Here is a 19942-nt window from a genome sequence, read left to right as displayed (position 1 = left end):
GATGAAAACAGTGACGGCATCGGAAGTGCAGTGTTCGCCATCTTAGGACTCAGTCTTTAGAAGTGGTAGAAGTTAATTCGCCCTCGTTTCAGTTGTGTTGAACCAGGAAGTGAAATAATCGCATCTTCTTGTTCTCCTCACGTTGATTCAAACCAGCTAGATTCTGTGTGACACCTGGTTTCATTCTAAGAAATGTGCATGTTATAAACTTGTTTAGATATTTCTGAATCGTTCCAGCTGTCGAGGCCGGTAATTTTTCTTTGCGTTTATTAAATGTTCATAGATTCCCATCAACGCGTAAGTGTTTGGTGTACTTCATTTCAAGAACTATAGCGTCGCATTTCTGATGAATATGTTATTGAGTGGGTTAGAGAGCAGTAGTATAATCTGTTACTAGTTCCCTGCACGTTGCTGGAAGTGTTAATTTGTATGCTTTAGGCTTGTAACAGTGTCACAATTAGAAGAAATATATTGTGCGAATACTAATGATGTTTGTGTTCATTCTTTTAGATCCTTATACAAAGTGACCCCTGGGATAGTAGCAGTGGAATTTCACATGGAGTAGGTGCTGAAGATTATACCAGCCTTACATATACTGCCATTTTTTATGGCTTTGTATTACTAAAGAAAAAGAAGTTCTAATTATGTCGAAAGCCACAAAGCGTAAACATGTGGTCAAGGAGGTTCTCGGGGATTATGTTCAGCCCACTGAGCATCAGAGTATAGTTAAGGTAGGTGTCCCATTTACCCAGGGTTACATGGATCACATTGGCATCCTAAGCAACATTTCAATTCGCGTTCATCATTTCTTTTTTATAGTTTTTGAATTATATGCCTTCTTCTGACTCTGTCCAGCTTTCAAACGGTGTTCACTGACTGACCCGCATCTAAAAAGCAAATGCTCTGTATCAAGGGTGCCCAAACTTTTTGCGACGAGGGCCATATTTGGTGAGGTGAAAATGTGTGCTGCCTGTGTGCTGAAGGTGTTAGCAATTGACACATACTGGCATGTAGTGACGCCATACTTCTTTAGTTTACTATACTGGCACGTCAGTACGTCTATTGACACCTTCAGCCATAAAGAAGTATGCCAAAACAGCGCGTCTCTACGTGCCAGTACGTGTCTGTTGCTAACACCTTCAGCACAGAGGCAGCAGTATAGACCAAGTGGCTGATCATTTCACTAATGTTCTTTAATATTACTGCTATGGGATTCCTGATCGCACTGAGCATTATTATTAATTTCATGATGGAGGCTGAGGGCCGGTGTAAATTTGAAAACAGGCCGTAATTGGCCCCCGGGCCACACATTGGACATGCCTGCTCTGTATTTTTATTGTTGCTTTTGATTACTCATCTTTCTATTCAGGCCTCTTCATATTCAGCCCTTCGAAATTCGACCCTTGATAAATGTGCCTCCCCATGTTGCAGCTTTTGTGTGGTGGGCAAAGTCATTTAAAAAGTCACTGTTTCACTTGTTTCCAGTATTATTTTTAATTAGTTGTTAGAAGTGTCATTTGCAGTCAGTGCAGTTTCTGAGATTTCTAGGAGTAGTGGTGAACAGGAGTTTGGCTGTCGTCTCTTTACTACACAAGAGTATCACAGAGATCATGAGAAGAAAGTTTCATTTTTTGACTAACAAGCTGACAGCAACTCTTAAAGTGGTGAAATAGGGAGCACATGTATGACATTTGCAGTTCAAGTACCTTTAGATATGGGATAAAGATTATCAGACCTGCAGAGGATTTATGTGCCACCAGAAGTCTGAATTAGTCTGGCATGTGTGAGAAGACTCTCAGCCTCCAACAAGGCAAATGTTTGTAGAACCGTTTCCTTTAGAGTTTTGCTGCCGGTTAGTTGCTGTAAATAGAATGTTAGCCAATGGATCATTTATTATACATTTCTTGCAGTTTTTGTTTTTAGAAGCTATGATAGTTTGATTTGTGACATCAGGCCTTTGTTTTTAGAATACATGTGTCATTTAGAGTTAAGCCACAAAATTTAATTGAAACTAATTTTGTGGTCTTCATGATACATCTTAAATATATATGGAGTCTTTACAAGCCATTTCAAGATTTGTTTCAGAAATAAAACTATTTAAAGGCATGGTTGCTCATAACCTGGTATATTTAATTTTTACGTTATTTTCTAGTAGACTCAAAGGGGCTGTTCACCTTTTAGTTAACTTTTAGTATGTTGTAGAGAGTGATATTCTGAGACAATTGCAGTTGGTTTTCATTTTTTTATTTTTTGTTTGTTATTTAGCTTTTTATTCAGCAGCTCTCTAGCTTGCAATTTCAGCAAGCTAGTTGCTTGGGTTTAAATTACCCTTGCAACTATACATTGTTTTGCATAATAGATTATGATATGAATAGGAGCGAGTCTGAATAAAAAGATAAGTAATAAAGGTAGCAACAACAATATATGTGTAGCCTGCAGAGCTTTTGTTTTCAGATGGGGTCACTGATCCCCATTTGAAAGCTGGAAAGAGTCAGAAGGATGAATAGTTTTAAAACAATAAAAAGTAAAAAAATAATGACAACTAATTGAAAAGTTGCTTAGAGTTGGCTATTCCATAACATACAAAAACTTATCTGAAAGGTAAACCACCCCTTGTTTCTCTATTTGTTTATTACCTTGATATTTTTTCTCTCTTGTTTTTTCAATGTGATTAAAAACCAATAACAATATGGTGTAAAACCAATAACAATATGGTGTAAAAAAAAAAAAAAAAAGTATGAAGATCCACATTATTGAAAGACCCATTATTATTATTAGATGAGACATATGCAGCTAAGAAAACCTAACCAATGGCCATGGCATATGAAGCATTCCGATTATCATAACTGAATAGCAGAGGTGAAACTTTGGGGATTTCCAAACATAGCCCTATGAACCTTATTGCCACACAAAAACTCTCTGTGCTCCTGTCACAGTCCAATGACTACTGGCAGAGCTCCCCACTGCTGTCAAGGGGAACTAATCCAAGTATTTGGATCCAAAACAACTTGTACCATATCCGCTATAAATTATCGCATTTAGTTGTATCTTTGTCTTTCTTAGTAAAGATAATGTAATGCATAAGTCATTCTGGGTATAAAAAGCCTTGGTTGACCTGTAGACCAAGGCTTCTTCATTTAATAATTGACTATAATATTGCATCAGCTTGGGATAAAAGGTGTTTTCCAATGAAAGGCAGTAGTGAAGTCTAAATTGGTGCTCACAGGCATCCTTTCAGTTCTTTGTAAAGCACTGTGATATTTAATATGTTTGCCTTCAGACACGTGATATATAAGATAATTGTTCCTTGTACTTGAAGAAAGTTTAACGGGAGTATACAAGGATTGCAACACTCCAATTTGGCGTTAAAACCGCCTTTATTTCAAATGTAGCATATCGACGTTTCAGACACAGATGGTCCCCTTTCAAGCTAACAAAGTATCATTAACACCACCACTTCCTTTTATACCCATATCCACTAGTGGCCATAACCAAGAATAACATATATTAAATAATCCGTATTACATATATTACATACATATGTTCAAAAATGTCATAACCAATAGTTCTATTGACTCAAGACACAGATCATTTACAATCAAAAAGTCTATTTAGTTTAGTTTAACAGGACTAAATTGCAGGAACAATATAATAGGAGTAAAATGTAACCAACGTGGCCTAATAAGAAAGCATTATATGCAATCTCCAGTGGTGAGAGTGTTGTGTATTTGTACAAACTAAAATCAAATTTACAAAGGACAGAAACAGCAGATCTGTTGAAATGTTACAAATATTTTTAAGAAAGTGTCTACAACACTGAAAAGGACAGCATACCATTTTTTTCCAAATTGTGCAGCTGGGAGAAATATTGGCAAAATACTCTAGAATTAGACTTTTGCAGCTACAAATCTGCACTGCTCTCCTATAAATGCCAGGCTCTCCCCCTCTTTCCATACAATGTACACTATTGTGCAGGATTAAAATTCAGACTAATGACCTGACATTCAAAGCAGTTCACAACTCTACCTCACCCTACACTTATGAACTCATCTTCAACTACTTTTCAAACTGTTCATTACATTCCTCTAACACTTAAATGGGGTGGTTCACCTTTGAGATTACTTTTAATATGTTATAGAATGGCCAATTCTGAGCAACTTTTCATATGGTCTTCATTATTTATAGTTTTTTAATCATTTGCTTTCTTCGTCTGGCTCTTCCCAGTTTTCAAATGTCTTAAAACAAATGCTCTGTAAGGCTAAACATGCATAGATATTGCTATTTTTAATTACTCATCTTTCTATTCAATTCAGTCTCTTATTCAAATCAATGCATGCTTGCTAGGGTAACTTGGACCAGATTGCTGACATTGCAACTGGAGAGCTGCTGAATAAAAAGCTAAATAACTCAAAACCACAAATAATAAAAAATGAAAACCAAATGCAAATTGACTCAGAATATCACTTGCTACATGATACTAAGGGACAGATTTATTAAGGGTCGGATTGAAAATTCGAATTTTCAAATTTTTTTTATGGTCAAAACTCTGAAATTCAAATTGTGAATTATCCAAACTCATTGGAGTTATAATTCGAATTTGAATTTCGAGATTTATCATACTCTGGCCCTTTAAGAACTCAAATTCGACTATTTGTCACCTAAAACCTGGCAAGTTCATGTTTAAGTCAATGGGAGAGTTTAGTCTAATTCGATTCAAACTCGAGTTTTTGAGTCAGTAAAATTCATGCGAGTTTTAGATATTCTATTTTTTATTAATAAACCACTAATCAAATTTAACGGAGTTTAAAAAAAAAATCGAAAAATTCAACCTTTCATAAATGTGTCTATAAATGTTAAGTTAAAGGTGAACAACCACTTTAACTAATTACTTTTTAACACGCATTCATGCATTTGGCATTCCCTTCCACGTCCATTACAACTTTAATCCTTTCTCACCCACCTTCTGTGCTCCATCTGTTTTTTCCTGTATTTTTACCACTTCGCCTTCTCCTTCCATTCCTTTTGCATTCCGTTTCTTTCTGTCACCTTTTAGTTCCCACTACTACTCAAATTATTTTAGTCTGGGAGTGTACATAAAATTAAAGTACTGCCTTTTCTAGAAGTAATAGTCAAGTATATGAAGTGTCCCTTTGAACTTATTTTCATTTTGTATTCAAATTGTTTATTCTTCCAGGTTTTAGGAAGCCCTGGTAACAATCTTCATGAGGTTGAAACGGCTGAAGGGGAACGATTTCTGGCTAGCATGCCAACAAAATTCAGAAAGAACATTTGGATAAAGAGAGGTAATTTAGAGGCAAATCTGTTTGTTCTGTGAACCAAAATCTTATTCCTAAGTAAACATACCATAATAATACATGAAGTCAGGGCTTAAAATAGAATAAAATCATTCTGACAACACCAGCTCTTACCAAAGGAGAAGGAAAGGCATGTAATACATGGGGGTGCCAAAAGTTTAGCACCCACAAGTTATTGTATTTACTTACCTGACACGCCGGGCCAGAGCTCCTAACAGCAGAAAACTGCACCGGTCCTGGGTTATTCCAGCGAGCACCACAGAGTGATCCTCTTCCTGCTTCTTCTTTCTTCTCGTGGCTGAGCATGTGCAGTAAAAGCCGAAGTTCAAAGAAAAAGCCGGCTATTTCATTCTACTGCGCATGTGTCTGCACTGGGAAATTTGAAGAAAGATGAAGCAGGAAGACTGTTGCTCCATGATACTCGCTGGAATAACCCGGGGCTGATGTAGTTTTCTTCTGATAAGTGCTCCGGCCCTGGGTAGTCGGGTTTGTAGATGCAATCACTTGGGGATGCCTAACTTTTGGCACCCCAAGTAAAAAATGCCTTTCCTTCTCCTTTAAACAGAATCTGTCAGTTTTACATGTTCAGTTCAGGTTTGGTAGGTGACTACTTGCATCTACAGTGATCACCAGCGCGTAGATCTGGCACGGATTCAACTGTGCATGTTCCTGTGGTGAAGATTACAATGAAGAGAAGCCAAAGTGACACATTTATTTTTAAAATGTACCTGTTGATTTTTTTCCCTTCCAGGCGATTTCCTTATTGTTGACCCAATAGTCGAAGGAGAGAAGGTCAAAGCAGAAATAGCTTTTATCCTGTATAAGGATCACCAAAGACTTCTACAAAAAGAGGGACTCTGGTATGACTGCTTGTTCAATGTTGTAAATCCAAATTTTTATTTTATTTTTATATCCTACAAGATTTGGTCTTGCTGGTTAAGAGAATGTTCTAAATCCATTTTCTACAGTGAACTTGTATGTTGGGGGTTAATACAATGGCAGACTAAACTGCTCCTGTCTTCCCCATCTTCTAAGTGCACTGACAGGCATGGAGTCAGTCTGTCCGCTCGCACAAACCCTTGAATAGATTAGCCTGGTGCAAAATATTAGAAGATCCAGCAACCTCACAAGCAGTATATAAAGAAGATGTCGGCACACAAGGCATTCAAGTTGCAGGGAGCACCCTGCTTGTTTAAATGTGCAGAAAATGCAACGTTTCGGAGACACGCCCCTTTGTCAAGCATATATGATAATTTTTTCAATTTTAATTTGAAAAGTTTTTCGATAATTATATTGACAAGCAGACACTGAAGGAGATAAAAGTTTGAGGGAAAGAGGGAGAATGGTAAGGTAGAGTTTGCAGACAAAAGTAATCTCCAGTGTGGGCAGCATGGAGCTCACAAGGGGCTTTTTTATTCCACAAAATTCTATTGCTTTCCCCAACCGGAGAGCTGGTTCCATTAGCCTGTGCCTCTGGTGGGGGAAACAATGTTTGCGTAATAGGTGCCCTTTAAGACATATGGAGATGAAATAAGATGCGGCTGAGTGGTCGTTTAGTAACAGCAGACTGCAGAGTTGTTACTGCCCTCAAATTATAAAGAAAAAAAAAAACATTGGTGGCCAGGGTCCCACATAAAAGTTTTTAAAAAAAACATTGGTGGTCAGGGCCCCCCTACAGGTTAAAAAAAATTATTGGTGGCCTGGGCCCCCCATAAAAGTTTTTTTTAAAAAAAAAACATTGGTGACTATGGCCCCTGTACAAGTTAAAAAAAAAACATTGGTAGCCAGAGGCCTATATAGTAATAAATGACACAATGGCGGCCAGGGATTTAATAAAATAAAAATAAAAACACTGGTGTTCAGTGGCTCCTGGTCTTTTTGAGGCTTCAGCTTTGGCTCTTTTCGTGGCCTTTTCGAGGCTTCAGCTTCGGCTCTTTTCGTGGCTTTGGGTCTTTTTGCGGCTTCCTGGCTAATTCAAAAAGTGCAGCACAGCCCGGCCCCCCTTTAGGCCCAGTACAAATGTACCCCCTGATGGCGGCTCTGAACATAGGACTGGCTCTGTCTCCTACAGTTTAGACAATCTCAAGTGCAGCCCAAGGCTTTTCTAGTAAAGGCAGGAAGGAGCATGGCTGTATGTCGGTTGTACATAGGCAATGATACCTTTTTCTCATGTTACTGATTCCATTTGCTGTAGTCTCAGTGTGCTGTAGTCAGTCCTCTGTAATGAATGCAACTTTATTTACCGGGCACCATCATTTTCCTATTTCTGTAGGATTTAGCAGCCAGTAACAGTGCCAGTGTTAAGCATTTAACCTTTTGCATTTTATTTGGACTAACTATTGTACTTTTAATTACCAAAAATATTTATTTTCCTACATTTTTGCACCTCGCCCCCCCCCCCCTGAAAAATATGTAATTTTTTGTAAGGAATATGAGTTTTACTTGCCTTGCAATTGACACGCAGAAAGTATGTGAATCAGCATAAGTGAGTCAATAACAGCGCTTAGTCATGTCACTTGTCACAGGGCTCATTGAAACTTTCTTACTGTACACAAGTTTCAAGTTGCTGTTTATGCACAGAAGCTAAAGTCTAAACATTAGTGGTTAACTTGTCCTTTAATGGGTTTGGGTGTGCATATGATGGGGAAACAGTGGCCTTTTGGCTACTTACATTAAAGTGGACCCGTCACCCAAAAAAAGTATTCCAAATCCTATTTTATCATGTCAGTCAAGCAAAATGAACTTTAATTACATTGTATATATTATTTAAAACTTGTTTCCATCAGTGTGGGAACTCATAATTATAGCAAGCAGGCAGGAGCCATTTTGCGGACACTGTTATAAAGACAAGCCTTGTATCATCTCATAATCTTGTTTGTGCACCAGAATGGGGGACCTGATGTCCATCCCCATGCCCTGGCTGCACAATCAAATGTTTAAGAGAACTGGGGGAATATGGGGAAAGCAGTGACATCTAGGAAGTGCTGAATGGAAAGTGAAAGTAATTGCTTGCCCCGCCTCTATGCCTAGGCATAGAGGAGGGGCAGGCAATATTTGATTGACAGCTGAGATTTTTAAACGAGTTTACAAAAGCTATGAATGCTTTAATAAAAAAAAGAATTTGGATTTCATGTTTAATTTGAAAAGGACTTTTATTATACAGCTTTTTATGTCTGGGTGACAGGTCCACTTTAAAGGTCATAGCTTGTTATCTGTCGGTTTCTTCTCTTGCTACTACTGGCTTTTTTAATGTGTTCTTATTTTTTCCTCCCTTTCAGGCCAGAAGGCTTTACTCAAGACAAAACAGGGCTTGTTGCCAAGGAGAAAGAAAGGTATGAAAATTAATTTCCCAAAGTTTATTTGTGTAACATGAGTTTAAAAAGAGAAGGAAAGCTACAGAGGCAGTTTACTGCCAATAGATTAGCTTCAATAGTGCAAGCTATAACACTGTATTTATTCTGTAGAATGCTTTACCATACCTGAGTAAACAGTTCTACAAGCTCTCTGTTTGTTTAGAATAGCAGCTGCCATGTTAGCTTGGTGTGACATCACTTCCTGCCTGAGTCTCTCCCTGCTCACTCATAGCTCTCGACTCAAGCTGAAAGAAGGAAGTCTGATACAGAAGCCCATGTTTACAAAATATAAGGAAAGTAATGTGGTGTTTCTTTTGCCATTAGGACTCAGAGCAACATTACTTTGAGAGTTTACTGGTGTATTTATACAGACCTTTCTGATAAAGCTTACTTAGTTTTAACCTTACCTTCTCTTTTAAGGCACAAGATCTTAAATGCTTTATTTTTAGTACAGGTATAGGATCCGTTATCCGGAAACCAGTTATCCAGAAAGCTCCGAATTACGGAAAGACCATCTGCCATAGACTCCATTTTATCCAAATAATCCTGATTTTTAAAAATGATTCCCTTTTTCTCTGTAATAATAAAACCGTACCTTGTACTTGATCCTAACAGATATAATTAAACCAGCCTATTAGGTTTATTTAATGTTTACATGATTTTTTAGTAGACTTAAGGTATGAAGATCCAAATTACGGAAAGATCCGGTATCTGGAAAACCCCAGGTCCCGCCCATTCTGGATAACAGATCCCATACCTGTGCTTCTATATACTATTGAAGGCGTTAATTATTGCCTCTCAATGATAATAGGGGTAAATGTTGCTTTGTGTCTAGTAACCAATCAGGAGGTAGCATATAAAGCAATGTCATTAGCGTTGGTACTAAATGTGGTGATAACTTTGCAACCCTGTTTTTTTTTCTAGCAGCGGAATCCAAAGCACAGAGGCGCAAGCAAAGCCACAAGGAGAAGACAGCGAAACAGACGATGACAGTGGCCTGTTTGTTAATACTAACCATGTACATTACGAAGACAGTGAGGAGGAGTCAGAAAGCGAAGAAGATGAAGAAAACTGAGCTCAGATAGCTTAATAACTGAAAAACATTTCAAAAGCGGAATTACCTTTAATCTTACATTTTGGGGATTAAAATATGGATTTATCATCATAACCGAAGGACCACTGATCTCTGAAACCAGTAAGCACTAATGAAACTTTAATAAATATTGTTTGTATTTTGCTTGTACTGAATAAAACATATCCTTTATGAATGACTAGTGTGATTCCCTATCTTTTCTGCAGAGAAGGCAGGGGAAAAAAAAAACTAAGGATGCACCGAATCCAGGATTTGGTTTGGGATTCGGCCCTTTTCAGCAGGATTTGGATTCGGCCGAATCCTTCTGCCTGGCCAAACTGAATCCTAATTTGCATATGCAAATTAGGGGAGGGAATGGAAATTGTGTGACTTTCTCACAAAACAAGGAAGTAAAAAATGTTTTCCCCTTCCCATCCCCAATTTGCATATGCAAATTCAGATTTGGTTAGGTATTCAGCCGAATCTTTCGCGAAGGATTCAGGGGTTCGGCCGAATCCCTAAAAAAAATGATCAATGATCACTCACATTTGAGGGCATATCAATCAAAAAATTTGATATCAAGTTTGAATCAAGAGTTTATAGGGATATATTTATAAAGGGAGAGTTCACACAGAAGCAGGCCGTTTCTATTTCTCCACCTGAGGCAATGCCTCACAACCTGGAATTAAAATGGATTGTTTGAGAGTTTGCAACATTTCATTTACAGAACATGCCTACAACATTGAAGATGTTGTTTTTTTTTTTTTTGTGAAGCAAACGACAAATAGGACAAAATAACTGAAATCTTCAGTGTGCATAACTGTTCACCCCCCTAAAGTCAGTTCTTTGTAGAGCCACCAATTACAGCTGCAAGTCGATTTGGATAAGTCTCTATACGCTTGCCACATCTTGCCACTGGGATTTTTGCCCATTCCTCAAGGCAAAACTGCTCCAGCACCTTCATGTTGGATGGTTTTCGCTTGTGAATAGCAATCTTCAAGTCTGATCACAGATTTGAGGTCTGGACTTTGACTAGGCCATTCCAACACATTTAAATGCTTCCCCTTAAACCCACTCGGTTTTTGCTTTAGCAGTATGCTTCGGCTCATTGTCCTGCTGGAAGGTGAACTGACACAGGTTTTGCTCAAGAGTATACCTGTATTTAGCACCATCCATTTTTCCCTCAACTCAGACCAGTTTCCCAGTCCCTGCTGCTGAAGAACATCCCACAGCATGATGCTGCCACCACCATGTTTCACTGTGGTGATGGTGTTCTTGGGGTGATGGGATGTGTTGGGTTTGTGCCAGACATAGCATTTTCCTTGGTGCCCGAAAAGTTGAATTTTAGTCTCATCTGACTAGAGCACCTTTCACCATACATTTAGGGAGTCGCCCACATGCCTTTTGGCAAACTCAAAATGTGTCTTATTTTTAACTTTAAGTAATGGCTTTTTTCTGCCCACTCTTCCATAAAGCCCAGCTCTATAGAGTGTACGGTTTATTGTGTTACTATGGACAGATACTCCAGTCTCTGCTGTGGAACTATGCAACTCCTTCAGGGTTACTTTTGGTCTCTGTGCTGCCTCTCTGATTTAATGCCCTCCTTGCCCGGTCCGTGAGTTTTGGTGGGCGGCCCTCTCTTGGCAGGTTTGTTGCGGTACCATGTCAGAAAAGGTGTGTGTATACTGACAGATCATGTGACACTTAGATTGAGCACAGGTGGACTTCATTTCACTAAGTATGTGACTTTTTGAAGGTAATTAGTTGCACCAGGATTTTTTAGGGGCTTCATAGGAAAGGGGGTGAGAATACATATGCACATGGCAATTTTCAGCTTTTTATTTTAATTCTTTTTAAGATATATTTTTCTCATTTCACTTCAACTATTTAGTGCAGATCCATCACCTAAAATAAGATTAAGAAATATTTAAATGACAGGTTGGAATGTAACAAGACTGGTAAAAAGCCCAGGGGGTGAATACTTTTGCAAGGCAGTGTAGCTGTTGAACAGCAAAACTATTGAAAATTCACAAGGTAAAAAAAAATGCATTGATTCTGTTTTATTGGATTCAACTAATTTTTTTGCATTGTTCTTGATAACTTATTTTTTTGCTCAGGAAAATTGTACAATATTTTCATTCTGGGGCCTTTACGTGGCACATAGTTTGATAAATCTATGCATACTGGCCATCAAACTTTTCAGTGGAACCCTGACATTTATATTTAGGTTTTATCCCTGTACCTACCTCTACCTAGGTCTTTCCAGCTGATGAAAGGACACTCATTCCAATTAGAAGAAAAGAGGTTCCGCCTAAATATTCGGGAAGGATTTTTTTTTCCAGTGAAAGTGTGAAGATGTGGAATTCTCTCCCTGAATCAGTTGTACAGGCTGATACATTAGATAGCTTTAACAAGGGGTTGGATGGTGTTAAGCAAGTGAGGGAATACAGGGTTATGGAAGATGGCTCATAGTCCAAGTTGATCCAGGGACTGGTCCGATTGACATTTTGGAGTCAGGAAGGAATTTTTCCCCCCTCTGAGCCAAATTGGTGAGGCCTTCCTCTGGATCAACTGGCAGTTAGGCAGGTTAGACATAGACTTAAAAGGTTGAACTTGATGGATGTGTCATTTTTTCAACCTAACTTAGTTAACTAAGGGCCTGTGGAAGAAAAGCTTCAAAGTTTTGAGGTGATTCTTCAGAATTTTTATGCATTTTTATAAAAACTGCGGTGCCTTTTGTAATAGAAAGACCCATTTTGGATTAAGCATAATGTGTACTTTTCAAAAAAATATGGTTTTATGTGAAATTTTTTGGCCTTTGGAATATAAAGTATGTAGATTTCTAATGCAGTTTTTTGGAATTGTAGTAATGTACTGCTGTGAGTTTTTGCTCTATAGAAGTTGGAAATCTCCAAAAAACTATGCATATTTGGTATTGGCAGATTCAGGAGATAAAGCTTTCTAAATCAGTGTATTTGCACGCAATACATCTGATATAGAGTATATCCCTATACAGATATAGGACCTGTTTATTATCCAGACGGATAAGGGGTGTTCCTGTAATTTGGATCTCCATACCATAAGTTAATTCAATAGGATTGTTTTGCCTCCAATATTGGAGGCAAAACAATCCTATTGAATTTACTTATGATATGGAGAGCCAAATTACAGATTATATTACCTAATTTGTCTAAAATGGAGTATATGAAAGATGGCCTTTAATTATTTCAGAGCTTTCTGGACAACTGGTTTCCAGATAATGGATCCAGTACTGTATGAAATAGTTCTTAAGGGAAACTCCGGCTTCCAAACTAAAATTTGATAAAGAGGCCCACATAACACAAACCGCTAATATACCCATCACAGTTACCTGTTTCTTCAAAAAGTATGAATAAATGTCATTTTTCCATACTGAAATCCAGCTGGTTAACAGTTCTTCTCTTTCTGCATCATTTAAAATCCTGGCAGGGAAGGAGGGACTAAACACTGATGTTACAAATTGTAACAACTTCTCCACAGTTTACAGACAGCATGCAGGAACTACATAACCCACAATGCATTGCACTATGTGTTCCGTTCCTTATTGAAATCTGGTGTGCAGGGAATTGTGGTGTTTGGAGGATGCAGGCTGAGGACAGATGGCTGTTGATACAAAGTAACAGTAGTCAGCCAGCTCAGCAAAGTAGTCAGAAAGATCAGCAGAAGAGCAAGGGGGCTAGGCTTAGGAAACTATCAGAAACCATTAAAAATCATGAAAGTCTGCATATTTTTTAATTGATGAATATTGCAAAGTTGCTTGAAATTATGTTTACTTTTCAAAAAGCTTAAGTTATGTGGAGTTCCCCTTTAAATAAGGTTTTAATTGTTCTGGTATTTAAAGCCTTATATCTTGTTAATTCACATCAAATTCAATCATACATTCAAGATATAACCATCAAATTGAAGGCAAAAACCTAACAAACCTTTAGTTATTTGCAAAAGGTAAATTCCAAAACGGGGTCCTGCGTCAGTATTCAATTCTGGCCACTCCTTTTATTAGCATGGTCTTATTTTGTATTCATGCAAGTAATCTGGTAATTTGTCATTCCTATAAGTAAACTCCAGCAATTGTTTATATTTGCCTAAAATAAAAACAAAGGTTGGGGGAAAAGTTGTTGCTGGTCTGACAATGAGCAAATTCAAAGCAAACAGATGCATCTATGAAAGCTGTTATCCAGAATACTCTGTTTTCCGGATAATGGATCTTTCTGTAATTTGGATCTTCATACCGTGAGTCTGCTAGAAAATCATGCACATTAAATAAACCCAATGCAGATCTGTTCAGCCTGCTGAAAAGTGCCGTGACTGCTTTCCTAAAACAAAGTACATTTGTGATAACCATATGCGTTTAAAGGCGAACTAAATCATAAAATAAATATGGGAAAAAATTCCATATTTTCTATACTGCATTTATTGAACCAGCCTAAAGTTTTAGCTTCTCAACAGCAGCAATGAACAAGGACTTTGAACTTGTCAAAGGGGGTCACCATCTTGGAAAGTGTCTGTGGCACTCACATGCTCAGTGGGCTCTGAGCAGCTGTTGAGAAGCTAAGCTTAGGGCTCGTCGCAAGTTATCCAGCAGAAAATAAGGATGGCCTGTAATATAAGATGATGTTACATGGCTGATGCTAGTTGCACTGGTGTTTGTGCTGCCATGTAGTAAATATCTGTATTAATTACTAATCAGCCTTATAGAGCATGTGCAGTGAATCAGCAGAAAAGAAGATAGGGAGCTACTGGGGCATCTTTGGAGGCACAGATCTTTACTGCTAAAGTGCTGTGGTTCCCTTGGTCTGGTATACAAGCCCAAAACATAATGTATAACCTATCTAGCCTATTTATTTAAACTTTAGTTCTCCTTTAACAAATGCTGCCTACTACATTTTTGGGAGATAGCACCTGACAGACAGGTGATTCCTATATAAATGAATGGTGGGAGAGTCCTATAACAACTCATAATGCAACACATACCCTGGATCATCCACTTGATATTGTTCCGAACGTTCCTTAAACCTTTAACGGATAAGCAAACCTTTTTATTTTAAATTCCCTAAAATGACTCAAACAGCCCCCAATAGGACATTCCTCTCTCCCTACATTGAGCCTGTTGTCCTTTCTATGTAATCTCTTACTATAGGAGCCAAGATATATTGGTGAGCATCTTTATCTCAGGATATGGTTCATCTGAGTGATTCACAAACATGAATGCTTTTGATATCATACAATTAAAGAGCATGATGAGTGCAAACAATACAATTTTTCAAACTTAATGCAACTGTTAATATAAATACAAAGGGAAAAAAAAAGCATAAAATGAAGGGGAAAAAAAGCATAAAATGAAGCTATAACCCGCAGATATGGATGTAAAATTGGGCACAGAAAAAAAACTGATTTGAGGTTTCTGTTAAACCTATTTTATTACACACATTCTATGTATTGGTGGGTTGTATCTTGAGAAGAAAGAATTGGAGCGTTTCTGGATTCCAGCACTCCCCCAATTATACAGAAATTCTCTGTCCTTTTTAAAACAAATCCTATCAATGGATTTAGGCCCATATCTTCTGCCAAGCACACAGTGCAGTCTTAAAAAGATCATTAATAACTAACAGCATGGCTTGATTTAGGTGATTCTCTTTCCCCAGCTAAAGGGACTGTAACCACAACACAGAAAAAAAAACAAAAAAATAAATAAAAACTTTTTCTCTCAGCACAATAGTTTCTGTTGTATATTCCATCATGCAGTGTCCTTTTATGTTTCATGGCGTATGGATTTTGCAGGCTTGTTACTTGATGAGTGTATTCCTGAAGAAGTGGGGGGAAAAAAAAAAGTTAAAAAGAATTCGGTATATAGATTTCACCCTTTGATATTTAACCCACTGATGTCTACTAATGTCACTGGCAAGCCAGCAGTTCTTTATCTGCATCAGTACAGCGGTCATAGTGTGCCCAAGAAGCAGATGGGCAGTGTCTGGTCAACAGGTTTGTTCTATATCCAGCTCTTACACACAAAAATACTTGGTTAGGCTCTGTAGTGTGGTGTTTAGGGTGGGCACGGTTATCGTGAGAGAAGGTCTAATATCATGCATATGTGGGAAATAGTACATAAAGGGTATTTATTTAGGTATGGTCTCTTTAAATGCCTGGTAACCAAGGTCACAAGTAGCTGACATACCAAGGGTCAAAGGGATTATTCAGTGTAAAAATAAAAAAAAATGGGTAAATAGATAGGCTGTGCACAATAAACAATGTTTCTATTATAGTGAGTTAGCCAAAAATGTAATGTATAAAGGCTGGAGTGACTGGATGTCTAACATAATAGCCAGAACGCTGCTTCCTGCTTTGCAGCTCTCTTGGTTTCCACTGATTGGTTAACGGGCATTAACCAATCAGTGACTTGGGGGGGCACATGGGTCATATCTGTTGCTTTTGAATCTGAGCTGAATGTTGAGGATCAATAGCAATCTCACTGAACAGAAATGTGCCCTGTGCCCCCCCCCTTCAAGTCGCTGACTAACTCAGAGGTATAGAGCTGAAAAGCAGGAAGTAGTGTTCTGGCTATTATGCGGCATCCAGTCGCTCCAGCCTTTATACATTACATTTTTGCCTAACTATATTAGAAACATTTTTTATTTTGCACAGCCTATTTGCACAGTTTTCATTTTCACACTGAACTGTTACTTTAAACACGGAGCAACCTGTACCAAAAAGCCACATTGTGCACAAAGTTAGATGCAGAATATCCTACACTTAATTTTAGAAATTAATTCTAAAATCCTTAATTTCGGCATTCATTTTTCACCAAGACTGTAAAGCATAACAATGGCTTACAACCAACTTCTTTTTTTCCCAGAAAGGAGGATATATTTTCACTTACAAAACTGTTACCTGTTCAGTCAAACGCATATAGAGAGGGGTTAGTTAAAAACACCAAAAGTGTTTTTAAAGTATTGAAAATATCATGTACCGTTGCCCTGCACTGGTAAAACAGATCTGTTTGCTTCAGAAACACTAGTATGGTTCATATAACAAGCTGCTGTGTAGCAATTGCAGAATTTTTTAAAAAGGGCGATATGGCACAGGTTAAATAGTGGATAACAGATAACACCATTATTTTCTACAGAGCTTATATGTTTTCTCTGTCGTCTTCTGGGGACACAGGGAAGATGGGGTTAAGCTCCATCCTCCAGGAGGCAGGACACTCGATTAAGTGGGCGTGTCAGGTAAGGCTTAACCCCACCCACTGTACAATCCTATTCAGTTTTTCAAGTGTCCTGCACCCGGGAGGATGGACACCCATCTCAAGGATGGATTTTTTGGTCAGCCACCAGGGGGGACACTTAAAACAGGATTAGCCCCCTATGAGGTGAATCCACCGGGGTCTTTTCTCTAGCCCTTCGCATTGCAGCAACCCCCCTTCCCTTATAGCCTCTGCTTAAATGCCTCTCCTTCCTGGCTCACATGCCCCTACACCCGAAGGAGCACAATACCAGCGCATTTGGACAGGTAGCTGTGGGTTATGGCCAGGGAGGGAGAGAAGAGTCCAGTTCGCCTAGTCGTTTAGATGCGTGCCGAATGGAACGCACACTGCGTTCCAAATGGATCCGCCGCTGGCTTTCTACATGGAGCGTGCACATAGGTGGAGCGCATGTGTTCCAGTGGCACTAGCAGCACTGGGCAAGCAGAGAATGGCACAAACAAGCAGCACTGGGCAAGCAGAGAATGGCACACACAGGGAGGCAGGGCTGGGCCAAAGTACTTTTGCACCCTAGGCAAGGGCTTCAATCAGTGCCCCCCCACCCAGTCCTGCATTACCATTTACCACCTTACCAGTCATATATCCCCCTGTACCTATGCCAGCACCTATCATATTGTCTCCATTTGTACCTATGCCAATGGCAGTCAATCCCTCAGATTGCCCCCAGGCCCCAATCTGTACCTGTGCCAGCATAAACCAAAACATCCATCATATTTTTACCCCCAATCTGTACCTATGCCACCGGCAACCAAAAGAATCCATCATATTGCCCCAATTTGTATCTGTTCCAGCAGTAGCCAAAAATCCATCATATTGCCCTCAAACATCTGTGTACCTGTGCCAGCAATGTAATTATCCTACCGCACACCTGTAGTTCACCAATCCTGCAAGCTGGTGGTGCGTTCCTTCCGTTGACCCGGCCGGGTCCCTTAGCAACCAATGTGTAAAAGAAACGGATCCGCACACACACCGATTAGTGCAGTCGGGGATTATCCCCTTTTATTCAGCCACCAAACATCAACGTTTCGGGGGGGGAACACCCACCCTTCATCAGGATACAATTATTTGTGCAGTCACCCATTTAAACCCAACTTCCCACGCCTTCTTTTCCCATCATGCAATTTGCCATAAAAATTAACCCTTATGTGGGATACAGGAAATTCGACCTATATGTTACATACAATAAAGCAATCAATTTGGTACGACAGTCCACAAAATGATCTTTTTCTTTCTCAAAGTGCCCATGTGCAATAATTATTATAAAATATGGTATCAAAACATTATTTTAAACAACTTTTTCTAAAAAACCACATACATTAAACACCATATTGCAAAAATCCATGTGTTGTATTATAATACCTTACTGCCCTTGGGATTTTCTAATAACCCTTAATATTATATGTGATCATTCAGCAGTTCTTATCTGTAAGAAATGAATAAAAACATGCAAGAAGGTTAAAAACAGTTTTTCTCTCATAAGAAACACGTATAACTAAAATTCTCATTAAGGCCCTTTGGTGTGAGTGTTTTTAGCTGCCAAATCCAAAAGGCCTCCCGTCTCAACAATGACCTCTTATCTATTTCACCTTTCTCCCTGTGTATAACCTCTAATATTTGCCATCTGAGTTGAGAAATGTTATGTTTTGCTTCGAAAAAATGTTTCGCCAGGAGGGTTTCCTTTTTAAATTTCTCTTTCTCTTTTTTTTGGCCTATAATAGCCCCTTCTCCCTTCTCTTCAGGTTTATAATTCCTTATTCTACTCTTATGTTCATTCATCCGAGTTTTAAACGCTCTGGAAGTCTGTCCCACATAACATAGGCCGCACGGACACTTTAACAGATAAATCACCCCTTCAGTGTCACACGTAGCGTATTGTTTTAATTTAATATCGTGACCCATAGTGGGGTGTTGGCAAATTTCCCCTTTAATGACTCCATTACAATGCCCGCACTGAAAGCATGGATAAGTGCCTTTCCTGTTAGATATTGGTTTCTTTATAATTTTTCTAAAATCAGTTTTAGTGAGTCCATTAGCTATACTCTTTCCTTTTTTATAGCTAAAAAGGGGTTTATCATCAAAGAGTTTACCAAAGGTTTTATCCCTCTGTAAGATCGGCCAATGTTGTAATATAGTTTTTCTAATAAAAGCAGAGTGTGGGCCAAAAGTAGTTACACAAACCGTATTTTGTTTTTTGTTATTCATCTCTTTTTTCTTAGTTTCCAGAAGTTCTTTCCTGTCAATGCCCTTGACTTCATCCTTTATAGCCTGCAGGTCCTTTCCCCCATAACCCCTCTCTTGGAATTGTTGCACAAGCCCTTTCGCTTGGCTGTCATACAATTCATTAGAACAGGTGATTCTTCTAGCACGTATATGACGTCAAGGACCTGTATACATCTATCAGGCATGACGAAGGGATTGAGTGCTGTAGAGAATATTTGTCTAAAGAAAAATTGCCCATGCATGAAGTCAACTTTTTATGTGATTGTATGGAACTTATCCTCAAACGGGATTATTTCCGTTTTGATTCAGATTTTTATCTACAGATACAGGGAACAAGTATGGGGGCAAACATGGCGCCCGCGTACGCGAATATGTACATGCACCAATTTGAACATACACATGTATTAAAACATCCAGTGTACAAGCAACATATCGCCATGTGGCAACGCTACGTGGACGATATGTTTCTGATATGGACAGGGAGTGAGGAAACATTATCTGACTTCTTCATCTATTTAAATGGAATACATGACACCATAAAATTCACTATGACTAAGGGCCCCCTAACAGTTAACTATCTAGATGTGCAGGTGACATTTTCGGAAGGAAGGTTTATTACAGACCTGTATAAGAAATTGACAGATAGAAATAACCTATTTAGGAAAGATAGTTTTCATCCAGTAGGGGT

At 38.6% G+C, this 19942-nt stretch overlaps 1 protein-coding gene and 1 pseudogene across 1 annotated transcript; one reads left to right on the top strand and one right to left on the bottom strand.

Annotated features, from left to right (window-relative positions):
- Positions 1-153: 153 nt before the first annotated feature.
- eif1ad.L (eukaryotic translation initiation factor 1A domain containing L homeolog) lies at positions 154-9939 on the top strand (the record flags this gene model as incomplete). Its single annotated transcript, NM_001095509.1, is given in 6 exon segments — positions 154-249; positions 511-731; positions 5195-5303; positions 6067-6175; positions 8594-8647; positions 9593-9939. Coding segments are annotated over 5 exon segments (510 nt in total). The 3' UTR covers positions 9744-9939.
- A 4986-nt stretch (positions 9940-14925) lies between these two features.
- Positions 14926-19942, bottom strand: part of LOC121403140 — a 37645-nt pseudogene continuing 32628 nt past the window's right edge.

The sequence above is a fragment of the Xenopus laevis genome, chromosome 4L, assembly GCF_017654675.1.
Source record: "Xenopus laevis strain J_2021 chromosome 4L, Xenopus_laevis_v10.1, whole genome shotgun sequence".
NCBI lineage: Eukaryota > Metazoa > Chordata > Amphibia > Anura > Pipidae > Xenopus > Xenopus laevis.
The sequence above is the reverse complement of the archived record's forward strand: the minus strand, read 5'-3'. Positions and strand labels throughout refer to the sequence as shown.